Raw genomic sequence first — 20,351 nt, forward strand, 5'->3', positions numbered from 1 at the left:
TGTGTGTGTGGAATGTGCGCATTGTGTGTTGTCAATCTAGACCCCAACATCAAACCACAGAGCCACTGACCAGATGTTTTCTGTCCTTTTCTCCCTCTCTTGCTCCATCTCTTGGCATCTTTCTCTCTTTTCCCTCATTATTTTCCCTCAGAGTTTTCCCACACTTGCTGCAGAAGTCCAAATTAATTCATTTTTGCAGTAGTTTGGCTCACATCAAGCATGCTTAGCTTACAGTAAGGTCTTCTGCGTTCATAGCTGCACCTAAAGCCAATTACAAGTGCACAGTATCTTTACAAAAGGCATCCAGGTAAAAAGATTATTACTGACATAAAATACTTTAATGGTGTTGTTTTTACAACTAGATAAAAGTAGAGTTGTATTACTGATTTAACAGGATTCAGTTACACTTAATTACTTTGCTATTTTCGTGCAGTTAAGCATTATTAGTGCAAGTTACATTTTTTTTTAAATATGTGTTGTTTATAACTTATAACTGTATCACCATTAGAGACTTATAGACCCTAAATGAAAGAACAAGTTATATAACTTGGCACGCTACGTCACATCAACTAAGACCATATTTCTGGGACTCTTCCGTTTTCTCCATCAGCGGGATATCTTTTTGTTCTCCATCTTCCTAAGAGAGTCACCTCAATCTCTACTGAACAGAATAAAAAGTTAAACGGAGGCAAGAACTGTTGTGATTTCAAAGGTGACATGCTTCAATTAAAGCATTAACATATTGGAATAGCACACTGTCAAGTGCTGTCCGCGGTGCTGAACGATGCCAACAGCATACATGTGGAAAAAGTCCAAGTAAGGAGTTTAACAGTTGGTTGATTTTGTTATTTTAGATAGAACTGACCCTGGAGGGTCCCTCGTAAGCCTCAGTCACACAGACCTAGAGACCAGTTGATGACCATCTGACAACTAGTTGCAAGAGAATGATGTGTACTAGGGCTGCAGCTATTGATTACTTTGTATTCAGTCAGGGGGTCAGCGGGTAGTCTGCTAGGTTTTCAACCATGAGGGCATGTAATGCTTCTTACTGCACATTTCACCCAACCAGCATCTTCAGCAAAGTATGTCCAGACAGACGACCAACTGTGAACAATACCCCAATTTGATTTTCAGAATCAGAATACTTTATTAGTCCCTAAGGAAATTTCCCAACATTGTCTGGAGTTCACATGCAGCTGCACTGAGCTTCAAAACAATTAGTAACGTTTTTTGCCATTTAATATATGAAATCATTTATTAATTTGAGAAAACAATTAGCCCGCGAACTCATGGATTAAAATAATTAGTTGCGCTCTTACTTTGTAAAGTCCATAAAAGAAAAAAGTAGAAACAACATCGGCACGTGCAGGATTTTTTCTGTTGCCTATCACTTAAGAATACACACTAAACTTATGCAGTGATTGATCGTCATTTCATCATGACATTCTGCACAGTGGTTGGCCTTCATCAAATCAATCTTCACCATCTGTGAAGTCGGGACCTCAGCGGGAAAGACAAGGCTGTAAAGCTGACATGAACGACAGATTGCTGGCAGCGCCCAACATCTGTCCATTCTCAGCTGGAGTTACCACCGCAGAGGGAAACACTGGCTGACTGAAAGTGTACAGGTTGTCTTTACACGGTTATTTCTGTGCAACTGATCCATCCCCAAATGGAATTGTTTAAAAGTCAAATATGTCTGCAGCATACCATTGACAGGCGTGAGCTGTTACAGCAATAATACTAGATAAACTAAGAAGAAGAGAAGAAGAGGAGGAGATATGGTTGTTGTCTGACAATGTGAATAGGAAATTAAACAGTGCTGAAGCCAGACAGCAGACCTAGATTCTTGAAAGGTGAAATGCAGCAACACACGTCAGGTACAGCGATTACCCAAACAGAGAGAGGTGTTCAGAAGGTTCAGGGGCTTAAGTGACTGAGGCTGAGAAATTGCTAAATGCTAGTCAAAACAGCTGAGGAACGATGACTCATTTCATAACTATTTTTTGCATTTTTAAATCAGAAAGAGAAAGTCTGTGACACTGTCAGGAAATCACGTGTCATAGAGGGAGGAGAGTTTTTAAGTGCCAGTAAAGAAGATGCAATAAGGGAAAATTAGCTGTTTATCACAAGTTTTTCAGCCGATTTAAAAGAAGACACGGATGTCATTATTTGGCTTCAAGTCAGTCAGAAATACATCAATGAATTGTTAAACAGATTTGACGGCTCTTTTCAGGCAAACCTGGAGTGAAGTTTGGCCAGCGTTTAGTATTTCAGACGGTTTGGTAAATTAAAAAAAAGTGCCTCTAATCAAGAGGAAAGTAAGATCAGAAAGATGGATGACACTCCCAAAAACCTGGGAGAGGGAGAGATGAACGGCTCTCTTTCCTTCTTTCTGACCTGCTCCGCTCAGCTAGTGGTCTGGGAAGGGGAGGAGAAAGAGAAATGGGGGAGAGGGAGGGAAGGCGAAAACAGGGTGGAACAGAACACCCCACCCCCTGCTCCCCTCTCCCGCACAAACACATAAATACACACAGCCCTTCAAAGCCGAGTGGTTTTAATAGACGTCCAATTACACTAAGAGATGACATCTGGGGAACTACAGCAGATAAATAAGGTGAAAGAAAAGACAAGATTCAGTCACCTCAGACAAACTCCAAATAACCAGCGAACCACTGATAGACAGATAGGAGAGAGAGGGAGAGGCAACGGAAAGAGGGAGGGGGCCAAAGGAGAGGGAGCCACACACGGGAGGAAAGAAGAGAGGCAACGCACCGCTCCAGCATTCAGACTCTGAGAGGCAAGGACAGAGGACAGACAGGGAGCTCAGCCCACTGACAGACGCACTACAAGAGAGGGGAGAAAGACGAGAGCTCGCGGGGGTCAGATACACACTCAAGTAACTTCAAACCAGCTCAGACAAAACAAGAGAAACAAAGAAAGAAAAGAAGAAAGTCTGGATTCTGTGACGCCTTCTTTTTTTCCTTTTTTTGGTGGCCTGGACACTTCATAAGAAACAGCATTTTTATTTTATTTTTTTCTTGCTTGTTTTATTTATTTATTTTATTATTATTTTTTTTTACTGAGCACTTTGCCATCTTTTTTTCCTAACCTGCTTCTCCTCCAACCAGGACTGAGGGGGGATAAATCGTCTGGGACGCGTGTGTTCGTGTGTGTGTTTGTGTGAATGAACTGATGATGTGTGTTTTTGTCTTTGGATGTGAACTTTAAAATGGGATTTTGAGTGATTTTGAGAAACCAGGAGCAGAGAGTGGCAGTGTCAGGAGGAGAGGTAGGAGGAGGAGGCGAGAGGTCCCCGAGGAGCGCGCCTAGTAGTTCTCATTGTGAGGTGATCTGAGTTATGGTTGTTGACGCATTCCTGTGACGATTGTGAGGAATAAACAGCACCGGGGGACTACAGCGGCGTCAGCCACAGCGCTGCGGGCTTCACCATTACCCCCCGCTACATCAACGTTTATATTCCTGATCAACCTACATCTGCCACAGCAAGTCGCACCATCTTCATCCCAGCTGTTCTACAGGTTTTAACACCTACAGTCCCAGTGAGGCTGGGGTTTCCCAAACAGAGGAGGTTTAGTTGGGGGGAGTTTCTCCCACTCTCATTCCCTTTCCCTGCACCAGCTCAGCATGCCCCAGCCCCTGAGCACATCCACAGCTCTCCCAGCTCCACTACCATGTGTAGATGGACAGTGACACAAGGTGCACCGGCCGCCTGGTTCTCCTCCTGCCCCTGCCGTAGACCTCCTTCACACCTCTCCCTCACCTTGCTGCTCTTGCTTCTCCTGCTTAGACCGTCCTCATCCTCCCCGCTGTCCGCTTCGTCCGAACACGGCCGCAATGCACCAGCAGGGACTTCTCCTCACTTCCTCATCTCATACCCACCACCCTCCTCATCACCCACACCGCTTCACGCATCCTCTGCAAGGTTGCCAAGGGCGACCAATGTGTCATCGTCGTCTGCGACGGTCGTTGGCCGGCACGTGCGAAGCAGCTACAAGCATCTACAAGGGGACGTGCGCTGGCGGAAACTGTTCTCCTCCCAGAAATTCTACCTTCGCATTGGCGAGGAGGGAAAGGTTAACGGCACCGGAAACAAGGACGATCCATACAGTAAGTCATCTGCCTTTAATGTGTCAGCTGATCCTTTCTGGTGCAAACAGCTTTTAACCACACACACAGCAGTTTATGAAAGTCAGAAATCAATTTCATATTCAAGATCCTGATATGAGATCTTTCTTTTTAGACTTTTTAAAGAGAGCCAAACGCAACCTTAGTATCTGTCAGTGGCACAAATGTGGCAAATGCAGCACTGCTTGTCCTCCACTTCATCTCACATGTTTATCTGTGGCCACTGATGTTTCCTTGTTTCCGTTCTGTGAGCACCCATGCACTTCCAGACAGGTAGCTGGGCAATAGAACAAGTAACAGAGCTGTGTGCCTGCAGCCTTTTCACCATGTGCAGAGGCAGGCATATTGCCTGACTACAAAGAGTTTGGGAAAGAAAAGCATGACAGTAGAAGAGCAGGAGAGAAGAAGAAAAAAAAAAGTAAACCAGGCAGATAAAAAAAGAGCGATGATCCACTGGAACCAATTAGAAATTGCCCAGAGAAAGTTCTTCCTGTTTGAGGAAATATCTAAAACACAGCTATTACCAAACCCCAGGGGAGAATGACAAGTACTCTTATTCCTTGCTGCTATTGTGCTCTTGCTATAATAGTGTTGGGCATATGCTAACTATGAGGTTGTACTGACTCAGATATAAAGTAATAACCAAACACTTCCTGCTCCCCCTTTTTTTGTTTTCCTGGTTGTGCATTTTGCGGGCAGGGAAATATGATTTTAACCTTTATTTATCCTGAGAAGGGTCACTGAGCACACATGCTTATTTGTCAGCATCACTCAGCCTCACATTCACACAGTTTCTCTTTCACACTCACAGTTCCTCTGCTGCTGGGAACTCAGAAACTCCGCCAGTATATTAAAAGCACCTTAAGTTTCTGAAGGAAAATAGTACAAATGCAAGGATGAGTTCAAAATCCACAGTTACAGCAGGAAAAAACCCTTGCCCCCCAGATCTGTACTGCAGCAAATCTAAATAGTTTTAACGACTTGCAAGGCTCATCATAATCAGTTATGACTGATTCAGAACAGAAAATCAGCTGTTATCATTTTGTGGTGTGCGGCTTTATCTTCTAGTTGAACACATCTGGAAGTTCTCCAAGTCTGCCACAGTCTTTTGGCCTGTGAGCAGCACAGAATAACTGCATGGCCTAAGGACATACTGACAGTAGTTGTTGAGTGAGAACAGAACATTGCTCCCACATTTACCTGCCCACAGTCTGCCTGCCAGTTCACTGAATTAGATGGGTGATGTCCAAAACTCAAGCTAATATCTTTATTATTAGAAAACAGGCGTTCGCTGCATTACTGAATAGTTTTCTTCTAAATGTATGATGTCAAGTGTCTGTGTACTTGTTCTAAACTGGTCTTTATCACTCGCACACCTTCATACACATGTCATAGGGTTGCATGCATCTGTACTCGACGCTCTGGTGCTGTACAAGGCTCGCCTGCTGAGTACATGTGCACACACACACAGATGCAGACACACGCTTGAGCACAGAGAGGCCAGTCTTGCACATGGCCTCCATATGGCAAAGCCCACTTTTATTAGGGCCAGTGTGAATATGTGTGCGTGTGTGTGCCACTCAGACACCAAGGCTCTGCCAGACATGGCTGAAGGAATTTCAATTAGCGTCTCTTCCTCCCTCCCCTCGCCTGCAGTCCTCTTTGACACACACACACACACACACACACACACACACACACACACACACATGTACACACTTTTTTTTTACTCACATGCACAGAAAGAGCTCAGCCATTAGGCTGCAACGTGTCACTAACTATAATGGCATCAGGTCATGGCATTAGAGGCACAATCCATCAATTTCAGCAGCTCTTGCCACTTGATTGTTTTAGGAAATAGGTAAGAACCTTCCAGGGAGAAAAGCGAATCTTAATATGGGAACTCGGTCGTGAAGGCTAAACCTTTCAGGCCATATTTTGTCTTGGCGGCATATTTAGAAAAAGCATTTCATCAATCTGTATCCACCTGATGGTAAGTGCAGATGTTCGACATGCTTCAGACTGAAAGTTTGGTGATTAAATAATGCGTGTGTCTGCCCAGCATCAAACTATACTCCACGTCCAGGTGCTTGTGCTCATATAGCATGACTGCGTACAGGCTCGCGAGCAGAGCAGCGTTTATGCTTATGCTAACACTCCCACTTACTGACATTTTTTATGCACTCTGAAATAAGCAAAGAACAAATTGTACCCTTCAAACTAAACCAAACAGAATATATTTCAATTCCGTTCCCCTAATGGTGATCATGGATGTGGTTTTTCACATACTAGACAGCGTATGACTGGTCCTACTCAAAACTGCTCTGGTGTGTTTGTGCACAAGTTTTGAACACACTTTTTGTTTATTTTTATACCTCAGATTATAACATTGCTCATTTACACTGGTATACTTTTGAAGCTAAACACAGACTTTTAGACAGATTACTTCTCTGATGCTGGTTTCTGGCTATTAGAAACATATGGCCTATGTGAAATAATGTCGCAAACTTTCTCTATATGCAGCATCTTATATAATACAACTGCACAGAAACAGTGCACTCAAGTTTCTCCAGAGTGTAAACTCAGGTGTGGAACTACCCGATGCGACAGTTCTTCAGGAAAGCATTAGATTGAAAAACTACCGCGGAGGTTAATTGCAGTGGTTATCGTAGTCTAATCGTCTGCTAATGTTCAGGAAGTCAGATTGCAAATGAGTGTCATTAGACAGTGTCAGAGGTGACGGAGAAGTTTTAGCTGCTGGTCCCGGGTCGCTGCTCTCCTCCGCAGCGGAACCTTTCTAATGATCTTGTCAGAGCCGAGGCCGGCACATCACTCAGGCTTTAGCGAATCGTGCGTTCTGATGTGTTTTGTTCTAAACGCCCATCTATCCATCTCACCTCATAAGGCCTTTTGAAATGAGAGGTTCTGGTCTCAGTTTGGAAATCTTTTGGGGCTGCCATGTGATTAGCATCCATCCTCACACTGACTGTAAGAAACAAGACTGTCCTTGTTTCCTTCCCTCCATTTTGTCCACAGACTGTCACATCTTGTTTACAAACAAACGAATAACACAGTGTAATAAATGGACGTGCGCTTGCAGTTGGACTGCAGACTTGCGCTTGTGAGTAGCTCAGTTACTACTAAACGGTGCCAAGGTGACAGCAGTTGGAGGTTTGATTCTCATTGTAAAAGCTGCCACACACACACTTCAAACATTTATCATGCATTAATCACTGAGCTGTCATGGGAGAATCAAGCAAACCACAATTTTAGACTCTTAATTCTCTGGACATCATTCTGATTTAGACCAGGATTTCCCTGTCCTGGATAATTACACGGGTCTGCCCCCTCTTGTTTGACCTCTACCTATTGACCTGAGTCAGGAAGCACTGCTAATGGAAAGGTCAGCACTACAAGTATTGTATCACTTTTGGTTGTACTCTGCAAATGCCAGATTTTTTGCAACTCAAAGAGCCAAATTTTATATTAACAAGTCTGCAAGAGACAGAATTGTATTTGGAATGATGCATTTGTATCCAAATATTATTTTTGTGTATGTTGTGGAGTCGGTGCCAAAGCTAAAATCTTCTTTCAGCCAAAATAACTTTGTTTAGCCGTTGGGATCCAGAGTCCTCTTCAACTTTTAGAATTATTTTAGGGCAATTTTAAGAAGAAATTACAGGAAAATGTTAAAATATATTTTACTACACTTTAGCAAAACTAGACTATTGAAACTCCATCAAAGCGCTGTAGGCTGCACTGTGTATTGTAAAGGAAAAAAAAATGCAATTAGAAATGCAACATTGCAGATTGTTGCTGTGGAATAAATGTGCACATATTTAAAACCACATGCACTTCTTCATCTCCGTACTTTGCATCCATAAAGCTTGAATGACTCAGCAAGGTGAGAGCCAAAAACAAAAGTAACAAGTCCTGACATCAGTCCCCGTCTTCTGCTCTTCTACTTTTGGTCGCCTCTATGTTGCTGCCTTCGATGGGATGCTCGATGAGCGTATTTAGGGTTCTCATGGGAAAAGGTAACAGTGTGGCCCATAAAAGAGAGTTATGAGGAGGTACTGGAAGTACCAGAGGTTAGTGTCAGCATTGGTTTTCATTTAAAGTTACTCTGCACGGACTCTTCTCCCTAGCGGCTGTAAATAAAACGGGCACGCAAACATCACTGAAGGAGCTCGTTCAGGAAAAACTAAACGGGTGCTCTTAAGAGCCAACATCAACAATTACATTCGGCTGTACTCTGAAAACATACAATAAACACACCTTCCTCTTTCTGACCTTTAATTCAGCTACAACTTTCATGTTGTTTACATGCAGGATGCCATTAAGGGTGCCCCTGATTGGCTATACACAAAAATAATGGAAAAACCATTCGTGGTAATCAGTGAAATTAGTCTTCCTGTGGGTGTGTAACTGCGATAAATTATTTTGGTTTCATACTGCACATCTTCCCTGTGATGTTGTTGCAGCGGGAGTCTGGATCAAATCATGTCACTTTTGAATTATGACTAATTTTACTCTAATCTGCGGAGCAAGCGAGGCCATAAAATAAACGTTTTGGGATCTCTTACAAGGGCGAGACATTTCCAAGGCCCCCTGATAATCTTCATTAAGCATATCCTTACTACCATTCATACTCTCAGATGCAATTAGAGCTGTTTGTATTCTAAAACCTTTCACCTTAAAGGCTTCAGACCTGTTTCATAGTAACTGAAAGAAGTATTTCAATCTGCACGCTCAGTGCTTGCTTTGCGGCCTGGCATCATGTGCCAGCACCTGGAGACACATGACGCATTTTGGTTCTCTGTTGCTGTCATCAAAAAAATCAAGCTGAATGTAACCATCTGCATATTTTATCAATTTAGCTCATTTAGCCTTTTATCGTCACTTGATGATGGAAACTCGCTCTAATACTTCTTTAAGCTTGCCAGCTAGCTCGCTAATAATCCAAGCCACACCACAGCAACAGCAAAGGGTTCCTTTCAGAGCAGTTTTATGTGACACAGTCATATCAGAGTTTGTGTTTGCTCAGAGACAATGTGGGTAACAGTGATGTCTTTAATAGGATACATGTCCCAAATCAGCACATTTTTTATAGCTTATAGTAAAATATTTAGACTCCTTGGTGCAGAATACGCCCCCCGCCCCGGGAGCTCCAGGTCCCTCTTTTGAGACTCACTGATTTAGAGAATTTAGAGAATTTAAAACCTCTTAAAATTTAAGAGTTGAATGTTTGAGTCTTTCGTGCAAACTCTTCAGGGGTCTCTCATACACAGGGATAAGCCTACAAGTGTCCTTTAACGCATTCACTGATGTTTGGATGCCTCAGGAATAGAAACGCATGCATACTGACAGTAACACCTCCACTTTTATTATAATTTTCTCGTTAAGATGGCCCTTTTACTTCAGTGCTGTCTTTGTTTAACTTTTTCTTTTTTTTCTTTGCAAAAAGTCACTGAGGACAATGACAGGATCTGTCTTCCATCACTATTTACACACTTCCTGTCATCACCACTTGATATCTTCCCATAAATTTGCTCCCTTGTCGATTAATGTGTCAGCTACAACAAGATGGAAGAGCCAGATTTCCGAAGGCAGACTGAGGCAGTCCCACCACAAACCCAGTTGGGCACCACCTTAAACAAAAGTCTTTCAGCAACAAATTATGTTTTTGTAAGATCTTCCGCTCCTTTGGAGCACTCCAGCTCAGTGAAGAGAGGGCCAAACATCGAGAGTCCATTACTATCCGCAAAACCTTTTTCATTGTGTATATTTTGTGAACGATTGCTGAAGAATACTCTGACATATACTTGAGACTGGGAGAGAGAAAAGCAGGAGGAGATTCTCTGATAACCTTTCATACTTCTGTACTTCTATAAAAAGCTTCGGGGTGAATTATTTATTTTCATGCATTTGACAAAAGGTTTACAAAAACGCTGAACTAATGATAGTCTGCGATGCAGGCGGACTTATTTAATGATTAGGTAGAAGTTTTGGAAGTATCCATGGGTCATTAAGTTTTACCAGCATGCAGAGTTTCATATTATTAACATGGAAGAACTGACAGCATCTGAGAAGTCATCTCAGTGATGCTGTAGCAGCAAACAGTTTATTGTTGTTTAAATAACAAATCACAACAATGGAAAAGTTGCTAATGCCATTTATGGAGAAAAGTAAGAGCAACAAACTCATGCTGAGAGCTTAACATCATAAAATTGTACAAATGCCCAAAAACTGCAGGAAAATTATTATTTCTTTTTATAAGATAACCCAGAATCAATTCAGTCACAAACAGTCATATTAGTAAAAACAGTGGTTGGAGACTGTGGCATGAACACAATTATTCGGGGTCTTCAAAGCACCTTTGGAACATAAGTCCGTCTGAATCAGCCTGCCATCAGTTTGCAATTATATCAATTAAGTCAAGTTGACAATTCTACTATGCCATGTGTGGTACTGTTGAACTGTTATGAAATCAAAATCAAAAATTGCTGCCAATCTGTTACTGTTTGTTTCCAATCTGCTGTCGTCTCCATACACAGAAATTCAGATTAACTTCTTTCATTCAGAGTCCAGTTAGAACCTCATGTATCTGAAACAAATTCTGAAATCCCGCCACAAATAGTGACGTATGCAGTTGCTGCAGGACAAGGATTTAACTGTAAAATGACACAGGTGCTCAGCAATCTTGTATTTATATAGGAATATAACCAGAATACAACCAGATGCCAACCAGTTGACTCGAGTCCCCTCCTGCACAAAGACACGTAACAGAGGAGTTGTGTTCATTGTTGCAGAATGACTCAAACTTGTTGCGACGTGGCAATTACTTGCAACCCTGCCAGTCTTTGCAATCACTCTGAGTTGGATCGCCACTGTTTAGACAGAGGTTGCTTCCTATCAGGAAACCAATGCAATCGCCTTGCAAATGAAAATGATTACAGCAACAAACTGGAATTGGTGACTGAATGTAAACAAATTCAGTGGAATCACAAGACAATTAAATTTTTCAAAGCTTTAAGGAGCTTATTGTCCTATTTTGTATGATTGAGCCATTACATGCGACCTCTTGTAGCAGAAAAGAGGTAAAACTGTTAGACATGTGAGTCATCAATTGACAAAAAAAAAATGAGTTAATTAGTGCCAGGTTTTGGGTTAGATGAGGATTTGGGGCTTTTGTTTGTCATGCAGTATCTCCTTGAACATCATCGGGTTTTAGATTTGAAGATGTGAAGCAAATTTTGTTTCCTTTCCTCTGAAAACTTCTTTGAGAAATTGTAAAATGCCACAACTGCCTTATAGTGTATTTTTTACAAGACTCTTTCTACCTGCAGCGCTGCTGTAAAATGTCCAGATGAAGCCGAATGCACAAAGTGTCATTTTGGTGCCTGTGAACAGGCTGAATTCATGGCCAGTAAAGCAGTGGGAGATGGAGAATAGCATCTGTGACAGATAACATCCAGGGCTGCTGCCATATAGACACCACGTGCTTTAGGAGAAGCCCCCAACCAAACACACATGCACGCACACCTCACCCCTAACCCTGCTGCACACACACTGCATAAAATTGAGCCTCTTAATGGAGTCATCAAAGGTAGTGCTGTGAGTTGAGACCAGAGAGGCATCTGGACAGTCTGGCTGTTTGAACTGAGCCGTCAGGAATGCCGGCTCATTACTCTGTGTGTGTTAAGTGTGTGCGTGTTGAATGCGTACAAAATTAATACATGTGCAAACAAACACAACACAGAGCAAAGCAGAGAGAGGATGTGACAAGCTGAATGATATTGTGGGTAATACTTGTGGTTTAATATAAGAAGATCTCTAAAAGCTAAGAGTCCCTCAGCAACAACTCTAGCCACAACAGTTGGGCAACACCGCACTGACAGCTGAACTGTAAATGAAAAATGTGTGAAATGCAGACGACCATCACAGCGCTCTGCCTGAAAACACGACTCCTGCTGTGTCAGGCTTGTGAATGGTTTTTGACAGAAGCTGGCAGCACGCGCGCTCTATCATGTTACAAAGTAAACCACGTTTAAGGAATCACAATTTCTCCGGTGTTTCTCCACTCAATCAAATCCCGGTTAACACCACTGCAAATTCCTCCTGGCTGCTCTTAAGCGTGAGTGATTGCAAGTGATTGCAAATTTCATGTTATCTCTCACCTAGACTGTTGGCTTTCTAATTTTTTTTCTCCCACGCGATCACCCCAAGGCCAATGACATCAGATGAAGGTTTAACAGCGTGCAGTTTTGCTCATTTCTGTATTTTGATGTGAGTGCATCAGTCAGGAAAGGACATAAAACCATTGCCCGGGCAAGAGTAAGCTGATATGGTGAGTGCGGGCTAAAAAGAAAATGAAATGAACTGAGAAAAAACACATTAAATGTAATTCACAAAGGCCAAACACAATTTATTTAATATGATTTTTACACAGCAAATCAAATATGTGCAGAACACAATATGAAAAGAAATCAATTTACAAAAAAAACTTGTATTTGTAGAAAAATTCTGGCCATATTGGAAATCAGAAACAGCCCTCTGTTCCCTCTTTCATGTAATCCATCAGCTAGGCGTGCTTTGATGTGGCCACTTAGCACAAGAAGATACTGCTGTCAGCCACATCAGTCTAAACAAATACCTCAGTGCTCCCCAAAATACACAGCATGCAGCAGTTTCTGTTCAAGCCCAACATCTCCACAAGCTCTCACCAAGCAATCTGCACAACCGAGAGATGTTTGTTCTCTTTTGGACTTCATAAAGAAACGGAAATAGTCCGCTCAAACTCCGAGAAATAAATAACGCTAACAAAATTGTTTAATCCTGATAAAACTGTGGCCTCAAAGGCCGAGACAAATTAAAAAGACATTTTCTCTATTTATGTGACCAGATAGAGCAATTCGTATCTGATTTGGTGGTCCATTTCCCCCCTTGTTGAATTCTTCTATTCCTTTGCATGTGTTCCCACTGGATTTTCTTTACTTTGGAGTCTTTGGTGGTTGCCTGGATATAAACTCTCATGTCACTGTGAATATGAAATGTCGTCAGTCACTATGCTGCTTGTTTCAAAGAGAAAAATGATCTTACTGTTTAGACCTCAACGCATGAAAGGTTCCTATTAAAATTTTTTTAAGAGAAATACATAATAGGGTCCTTTTTGTCTTCATGAGAATTTTGTTTCTTGGATGTCACATTTATCTCAAAAAGGGTGAGAGAAATCAGTCACTGCTGAAATAAAAATAGTGAAGTCAGAGGTTCATAGCAGAGCACTGGACGCAGAATAAAAGAACAAAAACCGTTTTCACTCTGCTCGCGGAGTGGAGTTCACGACACAAACTGCTCCGCAAGTGATGATATTTCACAACGAGGAGCAAGACCTCTCCGAGCTGTAGACACGCAGTAGACCCACTCACAGCTGGTCACCGTGTCGAGGTCACAATGTGAACAACTGCAGTATAATCTTCAAAAAGCCCCTGGATAAACAGTGGAAACATTTTCACAACCTCCTCTAACCTTTGGGATCAGCTGGAGTCTAACTGACCACGTTTCCAGAAAGGGGCCTAACAGGGGTCGGTGTGAGGTCTGCGAATGTGCGCGCTCCTGTGTGAGAGTGTGTCTTTTTAATATTTGTGTGACTGTGCTGATTTGCATGAGCTAGAATGATCATAGAAGAGTGTACATCCCAGGCTGATGCTTAATCTTTACATTAGAGTACATTTATTTTCACATCTGTTGAACAAATTACAATGAAATTTGTAGCAGTCCTGGTGGTTCCTGCATAATTAACACACATGACTATGATATAATTCAGTACAATTATAAAATAAAACAGCTGAGTTTTATTGCACTTGGTTACACTGCTCACTGGAATGTTGACTTTGTAATGCAAGAGTGAGTCCTGTTGTGCTGCTTAGTCAGTAAGTAAGTATTAACATATAAGTACTAAGTATTTAGCAGAGTTCAGGTTTCATAGGTCTCTCTGCAAAGAAGTTGTTTTTAAATTGGTTGATTTCAAAAGTATTTTGCCTTAAAAAGTAAACACCGTCATACATCCAGTGACTTTATCCTGTGACGTCAGTACGTTATTACAGTTTTCGCTTAACTGGCAAACAGACAAGCTCGGTGTGACTGCTGACCTGTATGTGAAATAATGCAAAAGCTAAATTAAGCTTTGAATTAATTCTTTGCTCGTTCCTGTTCTAATTATGTCATAGCACCTTTATCATCAGTCGGTTGGTGGCTGATTTATAGCCGGTCCACTAGGGTTTTTCTTTTGCTTTGTAAATCCGGTTGAAATTGGTGCCAAATTTAAATAGAAATCTGGTTGAGAAATTCTCTTGCCTGTAAGTCAGAGAGACTGCGTAGATCAAGTATAACAATCGATTACACCAAAAATCTCAATCAGTTACGATCCAAACCGCTACTATGAATAGCAATCATTAAGTCTTAAAATGCACGAAACCTGCTCTCGTGAGCTCAGATTTGGCTTTAAAAAAAATAAAAATCTGATAATTAAATATCGTTAAGGTCATTATGGAGTCGTTAATGAACAGTTTCTTCCTTGTTAGACGGCTGGGCTGTGTTTATTTGAACTTCCAGCTCTGTCAGTTACAGCTTGACAAGCAGAGACCATTTTGGCTCGCTCTTATGAAAGTTGAAATGTTGCCCTGTTACACACACGTGTTTGCCTTTGGTAGTTCTTTAAATAATGTTGATAGCAGCAAATGACCATGCCTTTTAAATTAAGTAAACTTTGTGCTTTTTTTCCCTTCTTTTTTTGCTTTCAGTGCCAGATCATAAAACTCCCCCTTTGCACTTAAAACATAATTCATAAAGATGTTGGGCTGAAATCCAAGGGACACAGGGAGGGAAACAGCAGAGAGGGGGGGAAAAGCAGAAAAAATAAAAATTACACATTAACAAGACACCAAAAAAGACAAGGTGTTGAGTGAGAGAGTAAAATAATAAAATGCAGCTTTAAGGGCAGCAGGTTAACGTTAGCCTGACACAAGCTCAGGTCCTGTTTTTCTCCATCTCCCTGCATTACTGCCAACTGTTGTTGCTGCAATTTAAGCCTTTTGTTGCAGCCAGGCTTTTTCACTCACAGGCAGGCGGGCTGCTTCTGGTAACTGGCGCAGGGGCCATAAAAGAGCCCTGTGCTTTTGGTTTAGACAAACCACATCAAATGGAAGGAGGAAGGTTTGAACAGGTGGACCAGCCTGTAGCGCAGCACAGACAGATCCCTTTTTTTTTAATGGATCACAGCTCAGAAATGTCAGCTGGAACATTTTGAACCTGATAGATCAGCGCTGTGTTGCAGCACATGCCTGTGTGAGTAATGGACTTCCCACAGCAAGCCTGCATGACGCACCGTGGAGCTGCGAAACTCTTCTCAAAGTTCTTGAAATCGACCACATGAGGGATAAATGCATCAGCCACAACATTTAACACGAGGCCACAAGTCATTAAAAAAATCACAAACATTCTCCAAATCCTTGTCCAGTGACAACAAAGACAAACTAGGCGACGCAGCGTAGTCAGTGAAAGACATATTCTTTATATAGATTTTGTATCATTCTGAGCTGGAGACTCACATATCCCCTTAATCTCCTCAGGCCTGACCTTCATAAAACTCAAAAGCCTGCAGGAAGTTGCAAATCTCCGTCTGAGTACAAGAGAAGAGGGTTAAGGGCAGTGAAGGGTCGTCTGGTAAAAAGGCAGCTACTGTTCGAGGCAGTTGAGATACACTGAATATTTTTTAAGTGTCTCACAACCAGATTTTGGGGACACGTGAAAATTTGCATTTAAATTTTTTGTTCATTTACCACTAAAGATCAGGTGAATATCCAAGTCTCTTTTCTGTCTAAAGCATTCCTGCAACCAGCCTCCACTTCCTACTACCCCCCTCAGCTAATCACCTCATCTCCTGATTACTTTATGGCCCGCTGTAACTGGCTTTAGGATGAGAGAAGGAAGGGCTGGTAACCACAGCTTAAATCAGTAATTGGTTCAGGCTTGAAAACTGATACAAACGCGTTGACCTCTTGCCAGTCTGGCAGGCAGAAAGCCTTGCTCCGTCCAGCCTGCCTGTGCTCCTCTGGTCAGAAAAACAAACATAGAGCGCAGAAATGTTTTTTCCTGGCTAACACCTTGGTCCCAGAGCATACAGCCCACAAGCTAACCAGGGGTAAGAGGCCGGGCTGACTGTCACACAGTGAAGGAAAAAGAAAGGGAGGGGGACAAGACTGGGGTTCACTTGTGGGAAAATATGAAATAAAAAAAAAACAGTGCAGGAGACCCTGAAATTAACAAAAATATAGATATGTTATAGCAGCATTAAGAGGCGTGCAGATAAAAATGCATCTCCCCACACTTTAAAGTGATAGTAATCGTGTCAAACACCTATTTTTCTGCTTTTTGATGCAGTCTCTCCATTACAACATTAACACTTGCATGAAGAGTGACGGGAAACTTTGAGCTATATTCCAAAGTAATTACTTTATCATTAAAGTCATTTAAGTTGTCAGACATACATATGCATGTAAATGTAATGTAATGAAAAACTTTTACTTTTAGAGACAGACAGAATAAAAAGTAAATAAATCATCAAAGGAAACTGGAACCTGTTCAGGGTCCTGTTCCAGACTATAAATAGAAAAATATGTGGTTGTAAGAATGTAACTCTATCTGAGTAAATGACCCACACAAAAGTTGACTCCCTATTTGTCTCCCTGTCCCTGCTCCACCAGGTGTTTTGGAGATCAAATCAGTGGATGTGGGTGTGGTGGCCATCAAGGGCCTCAAAAGTAACCACTACCTGGCAATCAAGAAGAATGGCGTTCTGTATGGAGCGGTAAGTTTTAACGCTGTTTAACTCTCTGACCTGTCATTTTTATTTAATATGCATTATTCTCTAAGTCTAAGAGGATAGCTTTATTCTCAGTCCAAAAACATCCCTATTTATCTTATACTAGGCCTTGGTGATTGATTGTTCCTAACAAACAGAGGGTTTAAACAGCAGGTGGGTGGAGATGGGTGAGAAGACCCTTTTAATATACCCTCTGAAACTGAGTATTGTACAAAGAGTCCTATGCAGCTCTGTAGTCCAGTGGGTGCCTCTCTTTTCAGAGAAGCTCCGCATTCTTCTTTGAATAATGAAGCTAATATCTTGGTTTGGATTAAATTCTTAACCACAGTTTCTCAAGAACTCAATCACTTTAACCTATTTAAGCTTGAGAGCTTAAATAATAAACTTGTTGAACAGATTACTTGCACAAACATCAAATTTATTAATTGAAATTTTTGGTCACCCTTAGTCTATGACAGAAAATAAGGTCCACTTTAAGAGATTTGCAGCTTGTTAGTTCAAAATCTTCTCCACTCTTTGCAAACGCACTTCTGCACTTTTGCGATTGCTAAATTTGACTGATGATGATAGTGAAAAAAAAATTGGTAAAAGGACGTTTTCCCTCTAAAGTGGTGGTTCTGTGGCTTTGAAGTTTCTTGAATTCTTTATAAAACAATGGACAAGGCTGTACGACTCACTGTTCCAGAAATAGGAACCACAGTTACTCTCCTCTGCCTACCTCTCCTCTCCACTCCATTAAGAAACAGGAAACACAATCCTTCAGTTTCTCTGTTCTGCTTCAGTCTCTCTGGGTAGAGCAGCCCTCGTTTTATCTGTCCTCTCTCACTCACCCTTCTTTCCTTCATTCGATTCTGCCTCCCCCACCCCCCTCTTTTCCCTACTTTGAAAGACCTGATTTTCAGCATGTCTCTGAGGAGCCACACAACAGATGAAATGACACACGGTAGAAAAGACAGAAAATAAAAAGAGGCATTTTGTTGCATGGCCTCCAACTGAATTCCCATGACGTCTTCTCCACAGCACAACACAAGCCCTAGTAGCGGAGCGGCGAAGGGCCGGCATTCGATTACACTTGATGGTTTTACACAGTGACTTCTTTATCTGGTGCTAATCAATTGAATTCATTGTTTCATTGTATTGGCAGATTAAAGCACATAGGTGACACCGCAGGTTATGATCACCTTTAACTTTTACTACTTTTACGTTCATTTCTGTACTTACTATAACGATTCTTTTGCCTATTAACACCATTATTTTGAGACTCAATCGATCCTTAACTATAGCTGCTACTTGCCTAACTCTAACCTTAGCCTTTGAACATGTCTTCATCTTAAAGCTTACCGATTTACTACTTACGTTTTTTAACCATTTGACCATGAACAGGCTTATATTCCTACATCATGCACTCACGCGATATTTAATTGTACCTTGTACCAGCGTAATTTAAAAAGCTGCATAGCGTTCGTAAAATATTTTCATTTTGCTCTGGGAACACTCAGCTTTACTTCTGGAACCAATTTGGACAGCTGTGGTGGAGAGAGAGAGAGCGCGTGAAGGAGAGTGTGTTTGTGTGTGTGTGTGTAGCAAGTACATTTTTGCTTGCGAATATCAATTGCATCCATTTAACTGGCTGTTTAAGTGCTGTTAGCTTTAAGCACAAGGGCAGCTTCCAGTAAACTGACAAATGCAGCTCTCTCAGATCATTTTCTCTTCATTTACCAGTGGGTGGCCATTGCGGTAATGTAAGCCACAAACTTTGTGTCACAATGCTCTTTGCTCGGCACTAAGCCCGAGCCATCGAGAAGTCACAATAACTTCTCTGCCCTCATCCCACCACCACACAGCCATCCAAACTACTGACACACAAACAACACTGACAACTATTCAAGTTTTACGTCTGACTTTTTAAAATTACGCTGGGGATTGTTCTTAAGCAATGGCTGACCATTTGTTATTGGATGTTGTCACAAGAACTATCTCCAGGTAACAAAAAAACAGTTACTATTTTTGAGTAAAAACTAACCATGACTGAGAGCTTACACATGTGGTACAGTGGGAAGTTTCAAGTCACTGGCTACCTGCTAGAGGTGGTTTTCATCAATGGAGAAAATCTTAAAAAGGCAACCTGTACTAATTTACTTTAAATATAAATTATTATCTTTTTCTTCAGCTCTTTTAAACTCTTTGCTTCTCCTCCACAGAGAGAGTACGGCCCAGACTGCCGTCTAATTGAACGCATCGAGGAAAACAAGTATAACACCTACGCTTCAGCTCAGTGGCTCAACAAGGACAAGCGCATGTTTGTTGCACTGAACCCCAAGGGAAAGCCAATGAAAGGAAGGAAGACACGAAGGAAAAACCCAGCCACTCACTTCCTGCCTATTTTGTCAGAACAGCGATGACTGGACAAATCAGCAAAGGGAGAGCTCTGCAGATTAAAGGCTATTGGATGTTTTTTGGAGTTGAAGTGATGGCTTCATTGGACAGATTCAAGTCTGAACAGTATGATGCACTGAGGAGGAAAAGAAAGGAAACAAACAGACATTTTATCACAGTTGGATAAAGACATTTCTATTTTTAAAGAAAGAAATAAGATATATCGCTATACAATGTACATATTATTTTCTGTTTTAAGTTATAAAGTACACTGGCACGGTAAAATTATGAAAAGAAATGACTTCTGTGCCAAAATGTGAAACGGTAACTCACATTTTTAGATTTGTGTACGTGTGAAGTCAGTGACTGGGGAAGAAATGGCAAAAGAGAAAACATGGAGGAAAACAGGGGAAGGCAGAGGAAGTATTAGCAGAAAGCTGACTGATAGAAGAAGAAGAAAAGATGAGATGGGTGGAGGAAAATGAAAAAAGGTTGTGTTGTGTTTAGTCAAGTACCAACACAGCAGCAAGTCTAAAACTATCATGTTTCTTCTTTGAATTTATTTATTTTGTGTAATATTTAACAAAAAAACCCTACAAAAATACAAAAAAGAAAGTCTTTTTTTTTTTTTTTACCATGTATGCTTCTCTTTGAATACTATACATTTAAACCTGAATAAATACAAAGAATATATTTGTCTTTAACCTGTCTGACTGACTTTGGTTATTTTTATTTTCAGCGTGTGATTATTGTTTGTTCTTTTGCAAAATACACAACAAAACATAAAAATAAATGCAAACGTAAAGGATATGATTGAATTTTGACTGATGCAGCCCATTGCTGTAACATATATATTAGCTCATTATTACTAACCATGAAAGCTACAATATCATTTGGTCTGTTCATGTTGTTAGCAAGCCTATATAATTAATCACTTTGAGTG

At 41.2% G+C, this 20,351-nt stretch overlaps 1 protein-coding gene across 1 annotated transcript; it reads left to right on the top strand.

Moving 5' to 3' along the window:
- The first annotated feature begins 2,578 nt into the window (after window positions 1-2,578).
- Window positions 2,579-20,079, top strand: fgf10a (fibroblast growth factor 10a). The gene is made up of 3 exons (XM_082542748.1): window positions 2,579-4,131; window positions 16,914-17,017; window positions 19,234-20,079. The coding sequence occupies exons 1-3, from the start codon at window positions 3,696-3,698 to the stop codon at window positions 19,432-19,434; spliced, it is 741 nt and encodes a 246-aa protein (XP_082398874.1). The 5' UTR covers window positions 2,579-3,695; the 3' UTR covers window positions 19,435-20,079.
- Window positions 20,080-20,351: the final 272 nt, after the last annotated feature.

Source organism: Aulonocara stuartgranti (genome assembly GCF_965226115.1).
Source record: "Aulonocara stuartgranti genome assembly, chromosome: 7".
NCBI classification, from domain to species: Eukaryota; Metazoa; Chordata; class Actinopteri; order Cichliformes; family Cichlidae; genus Aulonocara; species Aulonocara stuartgranti.